The sequence below is a fragment of the Antedon bifida genome, chromosome 3, assembly GCF_963402885.1.
Source record: "Antedon bifida chromosome 3, ecAntBifi1.1, whole genome shotgun sequence".
NCBI lineage: Eukaryota > Metazoa > Echinodermata > Crinoidea > Comatulida > Antedonidae > Antedon > Antedon bifida.
In genome coordinates, this window is record NC_136228.1 from 22047519 (window position 1) to 22066860 (window position 19342).

A 19342-nucleotide genomic window follows, 5' to 3' on the forward strand; every position below is an offset into this window, starting at 1 on the left:
TCGTGTCATTGTGCCAATTGTTTTGTATTTCACTGTGTTTGAGAAAAACAAACAAAAAACTGCTGCTGTAGTTAGCCTATAGCTTTTATTATGTGTCTGTAAATTATATCGTATTTTACACTATATAGGCCCTAACATGTTATGTCATAGGCCATCAACAGTTAAATCATATCATGTTTTATTTTACATTTCATGTAATACAGTATTGTTTTTTTTTTCTCAACAGCCGAATCAAGTTATATAGCCTCTTACAAATAACAAGAAAAAATACATTCAAACGTTATTCACAATAAAGAGAAAACATACAAAGAACTTATTTAATTTATGTTTTAATTTATATAAATCCAAAGGCAAATTAATGAAACAATGACAATGATGTGGGTATCAGTGGCTGGATCTCAATAGAGATACAAAAAAAAACGAAAAGCTAAATCAAAACGATAAAGTAAAACAGCTAGAAAAACAATATATATAAATACATCCATGTTTGTTTTTTTCTCAACCGTTTATGACTTTAAAAAATTCAGTACACTAAAGGCATAAGATTAAGCAAAACATACATTGTGTAACATATTTAATTTAAGGTATACCTGTATATGTTTTATTTCATCGACCCAGTTTTAAGTGTTATTTAGTAGTGTCATGTTTGGTTCAACTCAATGAGTTAGCAATATGTTTGTGAGGTTCTCTCTCCAGCTGATCCTGACACAAAAACTAAAATAGTCAGAAATAAAATTGCAGAGCTTTCTCTCATGCAACACACACTAACCCTTCCCCAGTACAAGATATATAGGGCCTACACTGTTAAAAAAATTCTTATAAAAAATTACTGGCAATCTGGACGCCAGTAATTTACCGTAATGTAGAATTACAGGTACTGTTGAAAATAAATTACTGTAAAACTACAGTAAATTGTTGGTCATAAAGTCGGTTGTCTACCGTAATGTAGAATCACAGGTACTGTTGAAAATAAATTACTCTAAAACTACAGTAAATTACTGTTAACTTGAAAGTCGGATGTCAACTATAACGTAAAATCACAGGTACTGTTTCTAATAAATTACTACAGTATATTACTGTTAATCTGAAAGTCTGTTTGTCATCAATAACGTAAAATCACGGGTACCGGCCATAAATAAATTACTGTAAAACTACAGTAAAATTACTGTTGATTTCAAAGGAAGTGGTCTACCATAATGTAGAATCAAGAGTAATGTTGATAAATAACTGTAAAACTACATTAAAATTACTGTCAATTTCAATGGTCAATGGTAATGTAAAATCACAGGTACTGTTATTAATAAATTACTGTAAAAGATTCAGTGAATTCCAACCAAACAAAATATTACAAAAATATAAATACCATACAGACAAAATAAATACATGCCAATAATCTTATTTCAATAACTGATAACAATAACAAACTCAATTATAATGTTTCTTTTTCTACTTGTCTAAATATCTTGTTTCTGTCATGTTCTTACAGTATGTTCCCTACAATGTTCATTGTATCTGAACTTGATCTGGGATTCTCTGTAACGTTTCTTTTTTTAAAATAAACAACATTTTTTATAAATCTCTGCCTACAGTATATTACATAGATGTTTTCAATCTTCAAAGTACGTCTTCTATTAAAATTATTTTGTTTATCACCTATTTCAATATAAAATATTTAAGTAATTGATATTGATATTTACAATCAATCGAAAATCTTTAAAAAACCAATCTATTAAAATTAGACCTACCATCTATGCTTGATCATTAAATAATTAATGTGGATGTTACAATCATCAAAATATGCCTTATATTAAAATGACCATCAAATAAATGGAAGGTTTATTCCAGAGTACAGGACCTGGATGTGGTAGATGGACACTTAACAGTAAACCACAGTAAGAATTTTGTTGATCCAATAACAGGAGTCCACACTCAAAACATAGAATCCTACTGGAATCGTGAAAAATTAAAGTTAAAAAGAATGGGTGTAAATGGGAATGGTTACCGGAATACCTTGACGAATTTATGTGGCGAGAAAGATATGGCATAATATAAATTAAACAGATTAAGTAAGTTAAAATAGTATATGTTCCTTGTGCCTTATTAAATAATGTTAAAGTTCTTGTGCCTTATATTTGAATAAAGTTTGAAGAATGTATTTTTCGATCTATCGATTTTTTTCTTGTTGTTTGTAGAGGCTATTTGATTCAACTGTTGAGAAAAAAACAAACATGGATGTATTTATATAAATTAAAATATAAATTGGATATTTTATATAAATTAAAACATAAATTAAATACGATTAAAATGTATGTATATGAATCTTTTTCTTGATCTTTTCTTGTTATTTGTAGAGGCTACTTGATTTAACTGTTGATTAAAAAAACATGTTAGGGCCTATATAGTGTAAAATACGATATAATTTACAGACACATAATAAAAGCTATAGGCTAACTACAGCAGCAGTTTTTTGTTTGTTTTTCTCAAACACAGTGAAATACAAAACAATTGGCACAATGACACAAACAATAGAAGCCTCAACAAGCCTGACACACCCAACCCAACATATTGACTAACACCCCTATAAATAATAATGGAATAGTCCTATATTCAATACATGCCGAAAACTCAGGTTGATCCGCTTTATTTGCCTGTCGTGTTTATATATTATATTCATGAAATGTATTATTTGAAACTCGTACTTACTTTTTTAATACCTTATTCATTTGTTTTATTATTGATTGAAAGAAAGAAAATAAATGTTTACGTTGAATTGTTGAATTTATAGTCAACAACTATTTGAAATTGAAGCCACATGGTCGACGATATCGCCCATGCTGGAAAATAATTTGAGTAAATAATTACATTTTATGAAGAAAAATAGTAGAAATTCATATAATATTGAACATTTCTACTTTCCAAAATGTGTCAAATAAGTATTTAATGATAATTTATGCATTTCGGATCTTCTAAATTTTATTTTTTTCATTTATTTGATTTTTTAAATTAAATTGGTTTTATTACTAACCCTATTTTAAATGGTACGTTCCATGCGGCACTAACGCGCATGCGTAGCTTCGGTTAAAACGCAACTTTGGACTGTACCATTTTGTAGAAAGGTAATTTTATAAATGTAATTTATTTTGCTTATTATTATTGTCGTTTAAAATTGTTTTATGTATTGTATGTAAATAAAATAATTTGGTTGTGTTTCAGGGAACAATATATAATTTGCTATAATGTTAAACAGATGGTTGTGGTGTTGAACAAACAGTATCCTTTCTATTTTCTAGTGGACCAAATAAAATTTCTTGTATCTTCTACTACTAGTACTAACTACCCTAGTGACAACCCGTCAACCGATTCAGTTCCAAACCAATACAATCATTCACGAAAACATCACCTCAAGAGGAATATTTGTTGCCACAGACACTTACCTTTATTTTAGTGATGTTAATAAAGAGGCTGCAGTGAGGGTTGCCTAGGTATAGTACTAGGATTTAGCAGCTATTGTCGAATTATATCTATTGTGTAAGTGGTTGAATTGCATTTGTTCAGTAGTAGTAGTACTAGTACATTGCATTGTTGTGAACACATAATAAATACACACTATTGCTTAACAATCTCTTTCGGTTTTTGGGTAGCCCTGAAAAGGGCTGTTTGGTTTGAGATTGTTTGCGGTTTGTGGTAGCCCTGAAAAGGGCTGTTTGGTTTGAGGTAGCCCTGAAAAGGGCTGTTTGGTTTGAGTTTTTCTTTTTTTTTTTTCTTTAGGGTTTGGCTGCCAACATGGATGGCGATGTCTTCACCCAATGTTCCTTCATTGCACTGGTCAGAATACCAAGGTCATCGTTGAATCCACGGATGTTGGACTTGAGGGTGTTAAGCTGAGCGTGCATGCTCTCCCCTCCTTGCTCTCCATGGAATCCCAATCCGAACTTCCATCTTCTTATCCATTCAGACACATGTTCTTCCAGAATGTGCATCTTGGGAGGCTCTGTTTCTTGAAAGTGTTTCCGAAAGAACTGCACATAATCTTCAATGTCTGATTCTTCAGAGACAAAAAAAAATATGTAATAGATAGACAGACAGGCTAGATAGACAGACAGGCTAGATAGACAGGCTAGACAGACAGACAGGCTAGACAGGTTAGACAGGCTAGACAGGTTAGACAGACAGGCTAGACAGGTTAGACAGACAGGCTATCAGGCTAGACAGACAGACAGGCTAGAGATACAGGCCAGACAGATAGGCTAGAGAGACAGGCCAGACATCCAGGCAAATTTAACTCAATATATTTACAAAAATATTGTTGGTGCTGAAAGAAACTCATCGAAGAATTTAGTGGAGCAGCTGAAGTTGAGATTTTAGTAGAAAAATAATAAGTATTGATTTTACCAAGCTTCAATATCATCTCCTCTGTGAAAAATGAGGCACAATTGTATTGCCTGTGGCAGTTCCCAAACAAATTAAATAATCTTCCATATTTTGTTGTGACACTGACAACATTCTCTTTAATTTCTGGGCTGAGTTCTATTGCAGTCTTGCATATTTTTGTCATAAGTGTTTTGATATTTTCAGGCTGAAAGTAAATAATTCAATGATAAAATGAATAGTATAGTATAAAAGTCAAATGACAATGACATTACTATAATTATATAACATAAATGAAATACCTTGCAGCACTTATGAATATGGTTACTGACAAACGATTTGCCGTGATATGCCTGTCTGTTAACCCTGAAGGATTTCAGCACATCATCAAGTTTTGCCACCAAAGGCCCTTTTCTCACTTCAGGTAAGTCTTTAGAAATATGGACTGCTTCAGCTCTCTAAAACCAATAAATATATTGTTAGAAAATAAAATAATTCTAAGGAAAAATGCCACCTGTATAGAAATGTTTTCTAATTGTCTGATTTAAACTTACAACTTGTGCCTCTTGTGCCTCTTGGCTTTGAATCTCGCTAATTATACTCTCAGTTGTTCCACTGGTGTCACCCAATAGCATAAAGACACTTAAGTAATCTTTAAGTTGGTCTATTCCATTGCGTATGTCTTCTGCCTTGTTTTCTAGGTCTTTGATTTGATTTGACATGGCAACGTGCTTTAAGAATGTGGGGATATTGGTAGGAGTTTCGAGACTGTTTTGAAGCAATGCACTATCAGTAGACTTTAAAATGATGTCGTCCAGTTGCTGGCAAGCTGACTCCAGACTGTTGAAGTTTTTTAAATATAAGCCTAGGCTTATATGTAAGCCAGGAGGACATACCTATTTAAAAAAGTGAGGGAGCAAAATAATTACCTTGTTTTATGAAATTTAAGAGTCATGCAAGCTTTTAGAAAATAATGTTTTAATACCTACATGGTCAATGGGAACTTGTATCAAAGGGCTGGCAATTACATTATTGTAGTTCTTTGCTTTTGAAATATTACCACCAGCCTCTCTGAACCTGTCCAAGTCTTTCTTCAGAGTGTCCAATGTCCTTGGGAGTTGGGATTTGTGTTTTTTGGTTACATGGCACCACAAGCAGTAATGTCGTCCTTTAAAACAAAATTTAATACACATTTGCTTTCAAATATCCATCATTTATTAATTGCTAATAATTGCAGTACTGTACCTGTAATACATATATTGTTTGTTTACCGTTTGCACCCGTTAGGCCATATATACGAGCCAAATACTCGTAGTCACCGAATACGAACACTTTGACTTGTTTTCCCCTATTAAGAAAATGAAGCCAGTTAATAATTTGTCTTAATTTACACAAATATATTTGTACAATTTTGTGCAATATTTTAATTTTACAGATAAATGGTATATTTACCTTAATGTGGAATTTTGCAGCTCTTCGAGTTGAGGCAAGATATCCTTGAGGCCAGTTCTTAAATTAAAACTGGAATCGGTGGCCTCAAAGCAATTGATGATGATTGTATTATTTTGGGCATTGGGGCGTGGTACATGGCAAAGCTGAAGCATCTGCTTGAAATTTCCACCACCCTTGTCCCCTCCGATCTTTACCCACATCTCATCTGATGGGATGTGGCCATCGTGCCATGTTAGAAGATTTAATCTGTAAAAGGTATTGATATTTATTTGATTCATTTTTTAAAATTCAGTAATTAAATTAAATCTGTTAATGAAAGCAAATAAAAAACCTACTTTTCTAGTTCATCATATTGCTGGCAGATTTTTTTGTTGAGACTTGCAACAGAAACACATGCAGTTTTTTGGATGATTGTATCCCCGGTGTCATTGCAGGAATGTGCCATAGGGACGTATTCAGAAATGATGTTGTCGTTAATGATGATGTTTTTTTGGTGCCTCATTTTTGCCTCGCATTCTGTGCTGACACCATATTTTTTTAGCCAGCTTTAAAAAAAAAATAAAATATTAAAAACTATAATGTTGAGGGTGTTCGATTCAGATACTGCAGAATGTTGATTTGTTATTTACCATTTCAGTTCTCTGTTTTTTTTCCATGTTAGGCCAAGATTTGTTTTTAAAGATAGCAAATCACCAGTTGGAAGACGTATCGGACTTTTAAATTGAGAAAACTCATCATCTCTTTGAGCTTCTGAATCTCCTCCACTTACTGCCGACCGTACATCATCGATGAATTTACTTCTGTTGTGAACAGTTCTCCAGCCTGCATCAGATGAGCTTTTTCGTGGTATCGGCATCGCCATTGTTTTTAGTTTCTGGTTTTTGAAAAAAGGTAATACATTTCTATAGTTGGTGTTATTTTTAGTAATAAAATTAAGTAAACTTGTTAGTTTTTATTGAATTTAAGTTTTAAGTTTTTTGTAATAATTAACAATTTGATTATACAGTAATAACCATTAAAAAAGTACCTTTCCTTTAACACTAAACTCAGTTGTGTTGTTGTTCGACTGTTTCAATTTTGCTTTTAGGATGTGTAGACCAACTTCCTCCATCAGTGGCGTTACTGGAGTACCAAGTGGATGGTTTAATATGTCATCTATTTGGTTCGTTTGTTGTAATTGATCACGAGGAGTGACTGGCGTTGATGTTAAGTTAGTTGGCGATGATAGATAACAGTGGTCTGGCAGGCATACATGGTCACTGATACATTTACATTTCACTACAGTACGACATCTTTTACATACAACAGGAACAGACAGATAACATTCAGCAAAGATTGACTGAACATCGTTAATACATGAAAAATGCACAGGTACATTACATACAGAACATTGGACAGTATCACAATCCATATACAACGGTTGAATGCAGGACTTGCACATAACGTGATGGCAAGATGTAACCACAGGAAAAGACGAAACAAGTTTACAAATACCACATTTAAAATTATCAAGTGAACTTGAAACATGAAAGGAGCCATAAATTGGCTGAAGAAACGGAGGCTTTAAGTTTTTAAAATGTGTTTCCACTGCAACGGTAGTTGCATGTTTTATTTTATAGCTTTCAGTTGCTAAACCTCTTTTCTTCTTCTTCGGTCTACCGCCACTTTTCTGTGTCTCAAATTGGGCACATGTACTACAGTCGCCTGTTCTATGATGGGGTTGCCACTGGGTTACATTGCATGGTTTGTTTTTTTGCAAATATCCCATGCACAGCAGACAGAAATACTTGGGGTGAACACCATCAATATCTTGCAAAATGTTGATGTTTAAAGCAGTTGAAAATTGTGGTTGAAAGTTGGAACAAGCAAACTGCCTGATTTCCTTGGCTCCTTGTCTGGAGGCATAAGGTTTTAGCCTGTTCCCACATATACGACACAAGTAATTTAGATTTATAACATGCTTTTCCATATTCAATTTTAATAAAAGAATGACGTTTTACACAGTGAGGCCTATACTAATATTAATATATTACTAGTATTATTTTGTTAAAGTACAGGAAATAGTCTTCTACATCGACCTGAAATTAAAAAAAAATTAGAATAGGCTCAACATCAAGAGTGCATTTTAAGTTTGATTTGATAATAAATAAATAGTATCTTAGAATTGAATAATGACAAAAAACTCTGAAAATTTAATTATTACAGAAATTATATGCCTTGTATATTAATTAATGTTTTTATAATGATACTTTTGGTAATTTGATATGCCTATACTAAAATCGTTTTTTATAATTGTTTTTGCTCACTAAAAATTTTGAAAATTTCACTAAGTATGTATTATTATATTAAAAGTAAACATATATTTAAAAAAAATAAAATTATGAATTCTTACCGTAGTTATACGACTTTTAATTGTCTTTTTCGTCGGCGCGATTGTTTGTTTATCGTTGCCAAGTAACGAAACTACGAAGGTATGTTTACGCCCTCTATTGATGAGTGACATAACCAGGAAGTATCGAATTTCAGGCTTTTGCATAGCGAGCGAACATACGTGGGTACCGCACCACCACCACCACACAACAACACACACACGCGGGCTCAGCACCAGATTTTAAAGTTGTTAGAGGAGATGTAAGTAATATTGAATTTACTTTGTTGTAGTAGGTCTTTCGCCTCCTCCTAGTTAGTAACTAGGAGGAGGCTAGTAATTATTAGCAGTAGTAGCCTACAGCCTATGCCTTGTGTAAGACTGGGCCTAGCTAGATAGAAGGGATACAATTCTACTACTTATTTATTTAATAATTTTATTAAGTTATATCCTTTTTTGGAGAAAAGCCTATGCCCTTTTTTATGTATGTAAAACCATTATTTTATGGTACAACCATGAAGTTATTTAATTTATATCCGGACCATGGATGGATAAGCATGGTTAATTACTGATAAGCAGGAAACCGACTAATTGAAATAAACAATTATTAATAGTACTGTATAATTAATAAACACAATGCAATCTTTTATAATGTCTGTAAAGGAATAATATTATTTGTTGTTAATATTATTTTATTGACTATTGTTTTTCATTTTTCAAGGTGTTGCACTCACAGTCGGTTTCTAAGAAACCGTTATCACCTTGGGTTATCTGCAGTGAGTAAAGCTTATTGGATGGAACCAAACCGAAAGTATGTGGTGGCAAAACCAGTGGCTTCAATTGACGTTTCATCAGCAAAGGCCAAAAAAAGAAAACTAGATGAGTCGATTGATGAGGTCACCCCAGATCCACCAGTTTCAACTACTACAACATCAGTGGAAACACGCACAACGGCTTTCCATGTCATGAATGACCCAGGGCTTGCATTCCTTGTCGAGCAGCTGGCACTGATTGCACCAAAATCTGTAGTCCTGAGTACTTTGCCTAAATACTGTGAGGCATTTGTTCCAGTAGAGGTTGAGGAAAAGTTTCCACCTGTTATGAGCAAGCTGTATGATGCAGAGGCGCTGATGCTTTCGTATCCTGAGCTGTACTGTCTGTTGTCATGTACTCAATTGGTAATGTTGAACTTAAAATTGAGTACTTTTGACGGACACCACCGATGACCCTCTCCACATGAATTCGTAAATGAGCAATTTTTCTTATGGTTTCCACCTCAAGAGCAGACAGCTGTTGTTTTCCCTTCTTAAAATCAGGAATCTTTGCTTCGCAACCATAAAACCCAGCATCATCTTTTATGTCAAAACCTCGGTCGGCAAGGATGACATCCCCAGGTAGCAGATAATCAAAAAAATCTGACGTCAATGTTATGGTCTTATCTGTACCTCTGCCTCCCCATGCTGCAGACAAATATGAAATTTACCTGCATGGAGTGCAGCCAATTAAAAACTTTACTGTATTGTGGTGCTTGTAGCTGAAAAACAGTTGTGCCCTCGCTTCAAGACTTGAGGGCCGCTCGCAAAAAACCTCAAAACAGTCAATTATTACTGCTACCTTCGACTCCAATGCAATTCGAAATTGCATTGGCATGGTTTTCCACAACACCTCCCTTTCTGGCCATACAATAAGCTCTTGTTCAGCATAGACATGGCATCCAGTCCCGTATTAAAAACTCGACACTGTTGAGTCACTTATATGAAATCGGTACGCAATGTCCTGATTTCTAAGGTTCAGTCTAAGTTTGAACAGTACAATTAGTAACTGCTGGAATCGACTTACTGATGTTCTACTCGGGAATCTTTTTTTAACTAGTTCAAAAACCAACATCAATACTGCAAATGAAGGCAACCCTGTGTAGAAATGAGTTCGCTCATTGTCATTTTTAAAAGTTAACTCTGTTATGGGCGACTCCTGTAACAAGGCCTGTGACTGGGCCCGTAAGACATCTATGTCAGCACAACACATAGTAGAGTTTGGTGTTGATATGTCAACACAGACACATATGTTTTCTACAGGAGAAACATCTTCCATATTAGCCTCACCTAATTGGAGATCTAACAAAACTTCCACAGCAATACATTTCTTTTTTTTTTTCAGTTCTTTTTTGTGACCTTTTGTATCGCTCCTTATCACGTTTTGCGGTGTGATCATCCAGGTCCAGCCTGCCCATGTCTTGAGTTGGAGCCCAACATTAGCGAACGTATGTACACTACGTTGCCCCTCGCGGTACTCGTTCCACAATGTTGTAAGTCTCTCGTTTGCCACCTTGCTGCCTGTTCGTGTTCTTCTCAATTTATCTCTGTATATCATCTCTACATTGATCGATACTGTCGAATTTCTTGGATGGTTACTAAATGTGAACATAAGCCGATTTAAAAAGGCATGTTTAACCGATTTATCATGCACGTCCGATCAGTGTGACAGCGCCCTCCATTTCTCCAATATGCGCCGGGCCCATGTGTGGATCGAGGCTAAGAATCAAACTTTTCAAACGACAAATTACAGTTAATTATCAAACTTAAATAGTAGTATATGAACTGGAACTAAATAATTTGATTTAACTTACCACGTAGACAACGCTGGTCGAGTCCTTCTTACAACAGAGCATATTTTATACTTATAGATACAATAAACCGTGTTAATCAAAACCCGAAAAGTAAGGTTGTGAATGAGCAGCATACGCAAAGTAAACATACGTAACCAAGTAACTTTGCGCGCCTTTTCAATGGCACATGATTACGCAACTTCAACTATTATCATGATTTGACAAGTGCCTGAAACTTTATTTTTCCTGGTTGAAATGAAATCATTAATAGCAATTACTTTAAAAAAATATTATACTGTATACTGAGATGAAGTGAGGTCATGTCCATTTTTTTTAAATAAGTATGTAAGTATGCTTTGTATTGGAATAGGTTTGTGCACGCTGCATAAGTCCTTTGTACGCTGGACAAAGATTTCTGTGCAATCTATAATACATGTGACCTTTGAATAGTTCTCACTAAAGCAACTCTTGTTTCTTCTTCGTTCCTAGCACCTCCAAATTGGAATTCATACTTGTCCTGCCGCAGCTCTCCATACTGCATCAAGTCGTTTAGTATGTTTTCATTTAACAGCCTAGCTCTATCAGCTTTTTCCACCATGCCTTTGTGATTGTCATCTATGTGCTGCTTCTTATCTTCTGCTAAGGTTTGTGTTCTTTCTGCATCAATTTGTTTGTTTCGCAAACAAGCATTCTGGCCTTTGAAAGTAATCTTCCTTAAATCTGATTTTTTTGAAAGCCATTCCAACGTCTTATTGCATCACTATCTTACTTTCCACACAACTCAAACTGTTTCGGAGTTCGGAGCTGTAATGGTCAGTAATCCAAATACTCTCTCACCACTAATATTATTACTTGTACATGTTCTTTTAACTCATAGCTGGTGGTGTTGTTTACCTTTCTAGAGGGGCTTATCTCTCCCAGTGGCTCTTTGCACTAATGTTGTTAATCTTTTCCATAAAAAACACAGGGGAGCGAAGGGATCTGTTCAACCTGGTAGGATGCGTCTCACTGTCCGGTTCGTTGTGGAACATGTATGGCAGATATCTACAGTGTACCTAGTATATACCTGGTATAACGGTAAGCTGAACCACTATCAGGAGGGATTGAGATTGTGTCAACATGTATTTCCTATTTAAGACTACTGTCTTGAATGAATGTGTCTCGAGGATACAGATGTTTTAGAAATTTCTCGATCTTTTTTGTTTTTATTGCGACGTCACACGATATGTGTGGGTGCGCCGGGGGATGGATCGAGGCTAAGAATCAAACATTTCTTTTAACGACAAATTACAGTTAATTATCTATCTTAAATAGTAGTATATGATGTGGAACTAAATAATTTGACTTAACTTACCACATGGACGATGTTGGTCGAGTCCTTCTTACAGCAGAGCATATTTAGCAGTGATATAATAAAACTTGTTCATCAAAACGCGAAAAGTAAGGTTGTGAAGGAACATACGAAAAGTAAACATACGTAACTTTGCGCGCCTTTTCAGTGTCACATGATTTTTTTTTTAATATGTATGTATGCAAGTGTTAAAAATAAGAAAAAGAAACATTAATTTGTTAGTATTTTTATAGCCGTCATTAGTTTCTTTCTTCTTTGTTGCTAGCACCTCCAAATTCGAATTCATACTTGTCCTGCCGCAGCTCTCCATACTGCATCAAGTCGTTTAGCGTGTTTTCATTTAACAACCTAGCTCTATCAGCTTTTTCCACCATGCCTTTGCGATTGTCATCTATGTGCTGCTTCTTATCTTCTGCTAAGGTTTGTGGTCTTTCTGCATCAATTTGTTTGCTTCGCAAACCAAGCATTCAGGCCTTTGAAAGTAATTCTTCCTTATCTGATTTTTTTGAAAGCCATTCCGACGTCTTATTGCATTTATGCATTATGTTACTTTTCACATACTGAAACTGGCATTCGAAGCTCACTTTATGCATGGAGAAATAAGTTAGGAAGGAGTAACATCGAGAATACATCAAACGAATAGGCCACCCCGCCGCTAATTGGATTATCTGACTGTTACGTAACATTTAATTGCCGTTGATCTGTCGCTTGTTAGATTTGAGCATGCGCATATCCATTGCTTTCATGTGACGCGTCATCAAGCGAGACTCGTTGTTGATGCTGATCTACACACGCGGCGACCATACACACAGCAGAAGAATAATTATACCACACTCGATACATTTTATTTACGCGTTTTATTTATCATTATGGATTTTTATGAATTGGAGGACGAATTGGAACCCGGAATTCTCGAGGAATTGAAGTTTGCCAGCGAACATGAAGACCTGGAAAATGGTATGCTAGGTTAAAACTAGGCATTGCATTTAAGTTTAGTAGCTAGGCCTAGTTACCTGAACCTCTTCTCTTTTAAAGAGGCCTCGTCTGCCCCGGCCCACTCTAGGCTGTCTGAATTCGTTCGTCCTCTCTAGGCTAGGTAGTATTTTTGTAGTTTTTCTTTCTGTACGCCAAAAATTAGCCGCCCGATTTATTGATAGGTCTAGCTAGGCTAGGCCCTATAATCTATCCATCCATGGATTTCCCCCTATAGGAGGCCTAGGCCTAATATATCATTAATTTTATTGCACAATCATCAATAATGCATCATTCATATTATTATATTAATTATGAAGGCACGATTATCATCTGATGCAACCAACTCATCTATGACCTTGTCAAGACCTCAAACCATTAGTATTTACACAGGAGTCTGTATTTTTTAGATAAATTATTATTTTTCATTCTTATAGGACAACATGAGTTAATTTTCAATTTTATTATGCTATTTAGGTATGGATGTTAGTGTAGGCCTACATCCAACTACTATTACCGCAACCCATCAGAAGAAGGAAGTGTCAACAAACCCAGCCAAAAACCAATCAAGGAAAAAGAGTAAGGATTTTGAACGAATGATAACATTTTATTTTGAACATTTCATCTTTACTATATTAAATGCATTCTCATCATTTATTAAAACTGTTGTATGCTCAATAATCTTTCTTTTCTGTATTTTCAGGCATCAACCGACCCTCCAATAAGTTTAGTGAAGATGAAGCTGTCAGCAGGGTTAATGAATACGTTGATGCTGCTTTTACCATGTTAGCGAACGATCCAGTATACAGCAATGACTTGTATCCAATAGCTCGTCAAGTGAAAAAATTGGCAAATGATCTGCAGAAGCACTCAAATACAGTCATTATAAAAACATTTTGGAAAGACAGTACAAAATTACTTTGGAAGGTAATAACATCAGGAAACACAAAGAAAATGAAACCAGAAGCTGATGAGATGATGTGCCGGGCATTTCACCAACACATGTGTACAAGTTTGGGAAGGTGGGTCACCCTGTTAAAGGAGCTAAATGTCAACTCTGATGGGCAGCATGTAAAAACACTGAACCTATTTTTGCAACGTACAATGTTAAGGTTAATTCTAAATGATAAGCATAAAATAGATTTGCCACATGAGGAAACGGTAACTGACATCCCACAGTTGGATGTTCACACAGAAAAGATAATTCGGTACGTTGCCGGTTATGTGCCTTATGCGCTTGTGAAAAGATTTCGAAAGGGTAAAAGTAGTACTGCCAGAGCCTACTGTGATGTGCTCACTAAGTGGCAAGTGTGTAGTACCAACGTAACCCATTCCTTCTACGACTATTCCAAAGAATGGATCGACAAACAAAATAGATCAGGTTTGTTTGTTGTTGATGACGATGTATATCTGTTTTTTAGAAGCGTTGAAATAGAAACAAGGCAGCATTTAGCTACAAATAAACTTAATACGATGTTAAATAGTAACTATCTGGCTGATTTGTATGACCGTATTATCAATAAGGAGAATGTTCAAACTTTCTGGTGCAGAATAACCAGAGATACACTAGGTGACAATGCTTCTGCTCAATTATTACAAATTGTAGTTAGATACTGGTTGAAAATCAGAGCTAATGCATTCCTCAAGGTATACTTGAATTTAAAGAAGGAAAGCGGCAAAGTTTCAAAAAAGGGTGAAAAATCTCTCAGAAAAGAATTGTTGTAATATATACTATTTTGTATTTTTTTGTGTGTGTGATGAAATAAATAACGACAATAGCTAAATTAAATCTCAATTGTATTTTGGTTGGTTCTGAAAAGAACCGTTTGGTTTGAAAAAGTTTGCTGATCATAAATATCATTTATGCATTTGGTGTCTTCTTCCTTTGAAGAGGTGAGTCATCAATAGTTTGGTCAACAATTTGGCTGCGGCAGTTGCCTCTCCTGGATGCCTTGGAACAGTTCGCAGCTACATACAGTGCATGCATATTGTGGCCAAACTGCATTGATGTTGGGTTTGTGTTACTTCCACCACATCCTCTCTGTTTACTGAAGTACTGTTCCAACGGATCTTGATTATACTTCGCACTTAGAACACACTCTACCCCTGGCAGGTCCAGTAGTTTTTTAGTCAACTCTACAAACGAATTAATTCTCTGAAAACAAGAGCAATTTAATTTAAATGGCGAATGATGACCTAGAGTTGTTGTCCTAGTAGTAGTACTATCTAGGCTAGCTAACTAAAAATAAATACCTGCTTTTTTTTATTGTTAATGTTATTGAACATAGTCTAATTAGGCCGGCCCTAGATAGTAGTATTGGTATTTTTGGCATAACCCTAGGTGGTAGATTAACATTACCTCTATGATAAATAGTACATAGAACAATAGGTAGGTCTAGCCTAGTAGGACTAGACCCTAGCTAGGAGTCAAGTACTTTAGTCCTAGCCTAGCTAGTAGTAGTAGTAGGCCTACGAAAGTAATTATTTTATGGCCAATGTTAGTTATTATTTATTGGTTTAAAATTTAAATCTAAGACCTAGCCTAAATTAAACATCGAAACAATAACTGCCCTAGGCCTAAGTAATACAACGACCGGTGGACCAAAATAACTACGACCGGTGGAACTAACTCCGGCTATTCGGTTCGGCGGTCGGACAGATTCGATGCTTTTCAATTCGTTGTATGTCAGCCGGACACCATCGGAAACTGTCATGCAAGGCATCAAATGAAAGCTACAGCTTTCCTTTATTCATATAACTAAAACTTAAAACTCCAGTACAAAGGGAAACTATTAAAATACGTGTTTGTTTCGTTGTTATATTCAAAATAATGGAATACTTACAATTGAAGAAACAAGTAGTTATTTTTGGTTGATTTTAATGATTTAATGACTGGTACGTTCGCAAAAAAATTCGGAATCCGAATACATAAAACACGCATGTGAATCCTTGTTGACAATTAACTGCGCATATGCAATGTGTTTTTTGTTCGTATTTATGTACTCCACTGTTAGTTAGACAGGGTATAGGGGTTGCTACTTAGCGGCGAGGAGCCTTGTGTGTAAGGAGATCGAACCGAGATAACGCGGCGGGCGGTCGCAGTGCAATTTAATAGGAGTCATTTGACCATGTAATGTGCTTAATTGGATTAAAATCCATGCATTACATCGATGTTACTCCTTCCTAACTTATTTCTCCATGCTTTATGTAATGGTCAGTAATCCAAATACTCTCTCTGTCTTGAATGTGTCTCGAGGATACAGATGTTTTAGAAATTTCTCTATCTTTTTTCTTTTTGTTCCGACTTCACACGATGCGCCGGGCCCATTTCCCACGCCTTTCTGTTATGAAAGATGGTTGCACAAGATGACATGTCGGTTGCCTGAAAGCAAACTGTGTTATCCTTTTTAAACTGTCGTGATATTATTACAACTAAATTTCTAATGCGATGATATTCCTATAATGATCATCAATACCTGTAAATCTATTTACAGTATTTCCCGCCAGGAAGTTGATTCTAATTAAGAAAGGTTGCACAAGATGATTCTATATCAGATTGCACCTGTATACTAATGATGATGAAATGCCTAACATCAATATCTGAAGAACCTCTCCATTTGGCAAGTCTTTACATGCAGCAAAGGCATCTTATGGCTCATAAACATGAGTGACCCCCACCAATGATTATTGGTAATAGTAACCAAGAATTTCCTCATTTCTGTCATGGTGGTTTTTTAATTTAAAAGTGTAATATCTGCATTTGCTATTAATTGTTTCTGTGAGCTCGTCTTCTCTCAGCTTAAAGCCAGCAGCGCCAAACTGCTTCTGCTCCTGTAGGATGGTTGATGTGGTTTTTTGTTTTTGGACACAATGGCTTCTTATTTGCCAATTCGCCATTTCCTTTTCAGTAAAAATAACTGACATCAGTGCTTTTAGCAATAAACTTGGCTTTTTTGTCTTTCTTAGAAGGCTTTCGTATGCGCTAACCTCCATGGTGATAGCAATGTGTAATGTAGACCACCTATGGTGATGATTGAACATCTAAAAATTCTTGTGTTACCTTCATATTCCATAGCGTTAGCTGACCCCTCATGATTTACATTGCGCTCCAACTGATGCTATAGTTTCTTCACCATTTCTTCTATCGAACTCGACTTCCTTTGAAGCCATGTTTGCTTGCTTGTTTGCATAATATTTTTCTGAAGAATTTATTACAATGTTAAATGTTTGTTTTATTTGTTCTGATTTGGTATAACTTTTTTGACAATACAGTACAAAGATTGACTTGCTTAAAAATAACAAAAAGTTAAAATACTTCTTAAATTTATGTACATCTTAACAACATGCACATTGAAAGCAATATACACAAAAATAAAATTTTAGATTGTAATCTTATAAAATTTCAATCAAGATAATTTCTGAACACAAATTGAACAGTCTTGTACAGAAGTCAGTGGTCACTCTTTATTTTTTTTAAATGAATTGTTACTTACCCAATGTGTTGTTTTATCATACTTTACCAAGGTTATTTTAACCTGATGTTATAGCTAACACTGTTAGATTATTAATTGATGTTAACCAGCCTCTTCTATCTGTTGTTTGAATACATCTGAGTCCCAGTGATTTTTTCCAAAAATGATAACATTCCTAAAAAAAAATCCATATGCTGATTAACAATTTACAAGGAATTTCTTCAAGCAAAAGAGCAAGTGAATAAGGATGTTGCATGGCAACAATGCTTATGAGCAACTGAAATCTAACCTCGCACTAAGGCAACTTATGAGGAGATATGTGTAAAAATATTGTACACTGGAAATAAACTTAAATTACACAATAATAAGTGTTACTGTACAACAACATAATAACTGAATGCAACAGAGCAGATGAGATTGGATGAGAAAGTTTATAAACGTCTATTGAAATCCAGACTGAGTAGTTCACAAATATGTGAACCTACTGTACAGTACATTTAAAATTTGTATTATATTGTACACAATGTGGACTGGTCATTGGAATCACATCTCTGAATTATAACCAAATACACAGAGGAGAAACATGAAAAACATTGAGACATGATTACGCAAGGGTTATGACGAGATTGAGTTGAAATTAATCCAGACATGTCATGAAAAAGAAGTGGATAAAATGGATTGTGAAAGAAAGAAATCAAAAAGTGACTACCATACAGATGGTATATGATAATATATATATACTGGAAGAATGTTAGCTGGAAGTTATCTCTTTCGGACTCCCCAGAAGCATTTGAATAACAGATATTTAGTGGTCAATCGTGTTAAATAACATGCCTCGAAAGTCAAGTCAAAATCATTGTTTAGCTATAACATCAGAGTGACTTAATTTTGGTAAAGTATGATAACACACAAAACAACAGGTTAGTGACAACAGTTTTACTAAAATATAAACAGAAAGAAATGGAATAGAAAAAGAAACAAATATACCATACTCTTTTAAAAGGTTTCAAAAGACCTTTTTATGTTTATCAATATGGAAATTCAGATGAAACATAAAGTGTGCAAAAATTATCCAAATGAGTGATTAAAAATTATTTTTATTATATTTGAATACACCATTTCTCAAAAATATCCTATTTTACATTTTACAAATATCATATCTCGTGGGCTCATGATTTACAAATAAAAAAAAGTTATATTTAATTTAATGACTAAACAACTTTTCCCTGTTCTTCTGTACTTTCTCTTTTTTGGACCCATTTATTATATTCATAGCTGAGCTTGGTATTTGGCGATAGTTTGATTTGCACATGTGGTTCAGTCCTACCTACTGTACACAGAGAAAATTGTATTGTATTTCCGCTGCTTGTGACTTTATTTTCAAAGCACAGTCATGTAGTTCTTTCTGCAGTTTTTCAGCCACTTTTGATTGGATGCAGTAAAAAAAAGTGAATCCGTTTGCAGATGCAGCATCTATCTAGTTGCTCATTCATAGGGCCTGTTTCTGCTGCAACTGCTTAAAATATGGTATAAAAATACAGTATAAAATACGGTATATTCTATACCATATTTTTTAGTACCCCGTTTCTGCTAAAAAATACTTTGGTGGTCGTGTTAAAATTCATCCTTTTACCTAAACTGTACGTGAGCCGGAAGTCTGTGTTTGACCCAAGTATACTGAGCGTGCACACTGTAACTCCACTCTCGTGGAATTTCCCACTCGAAATCTCGATCTCCACATATTTTCCGCTTTC

At 34.9% G+C, this 19342-nt stretch overlaps 2 protein-coding genes across 2 annotated transcripts; one reads left to right on the forward strand and one right to left on the reverse strand.

Moving 5' to 3' along the window:
- Nucleotides 1–9286: 9286 nt before the first annotated feature.
- Nucleotides 9287–10558, reverse strand: LOC144838247 (uncharacterized). The gene is given in 1 exon segment (XM_078693598.1): nt 9287–10558. A coding segment is annotated over 1 exon segment (1272 nt).
- Nucleotides 10559–12787: 2229 nt separating this feature from the next.
- Nucleotides 12788–14865, forward strand: LOC144837609 (uncharacterized). The gene is made up of 3 exons (XM_078692799.1): nt 12788–13101; nt 13594–13695; nt 13820–14865. The coding sequence occupies exons 1-3, from the start codon at nt 13014–13016 to the stop codon at nt 14839–14841; spliced, it is 1212 nt and encodes a 403-aa protein (XP_078548925.1). The 5' UTR covers nt 12788–13013; the 3' UTR covers nt 14842–14865.
- The last annotated feature ends 4477 nt before the right edge of the window (nt 14866–19342 follow it).

Bases quoted from the DNA above. Each gene is read 5' to 3' on its own strand.
- LOC144837609 (XM_078692799.1), top strand. From the start codon at position 13,014: ATGGATTTTTATGAATTGGAGGACGAATTGGAACCCGGAATTCTCGAG. The intron at 13,102-13,593 runs GTATGCTAGGTT...TATGCTATTTAG, and splicing joins ACATGAAGACCTGGAAAATG to GTATGGATGTTAGTGTAGGC. The intron at 13,696-13,819 runs GTAAGGATTTTG...CTGTATTTTCAG, and splicing joins AAACCAATCAAGGAAAAAGA to GCATCAACCGACCCTCCAAT.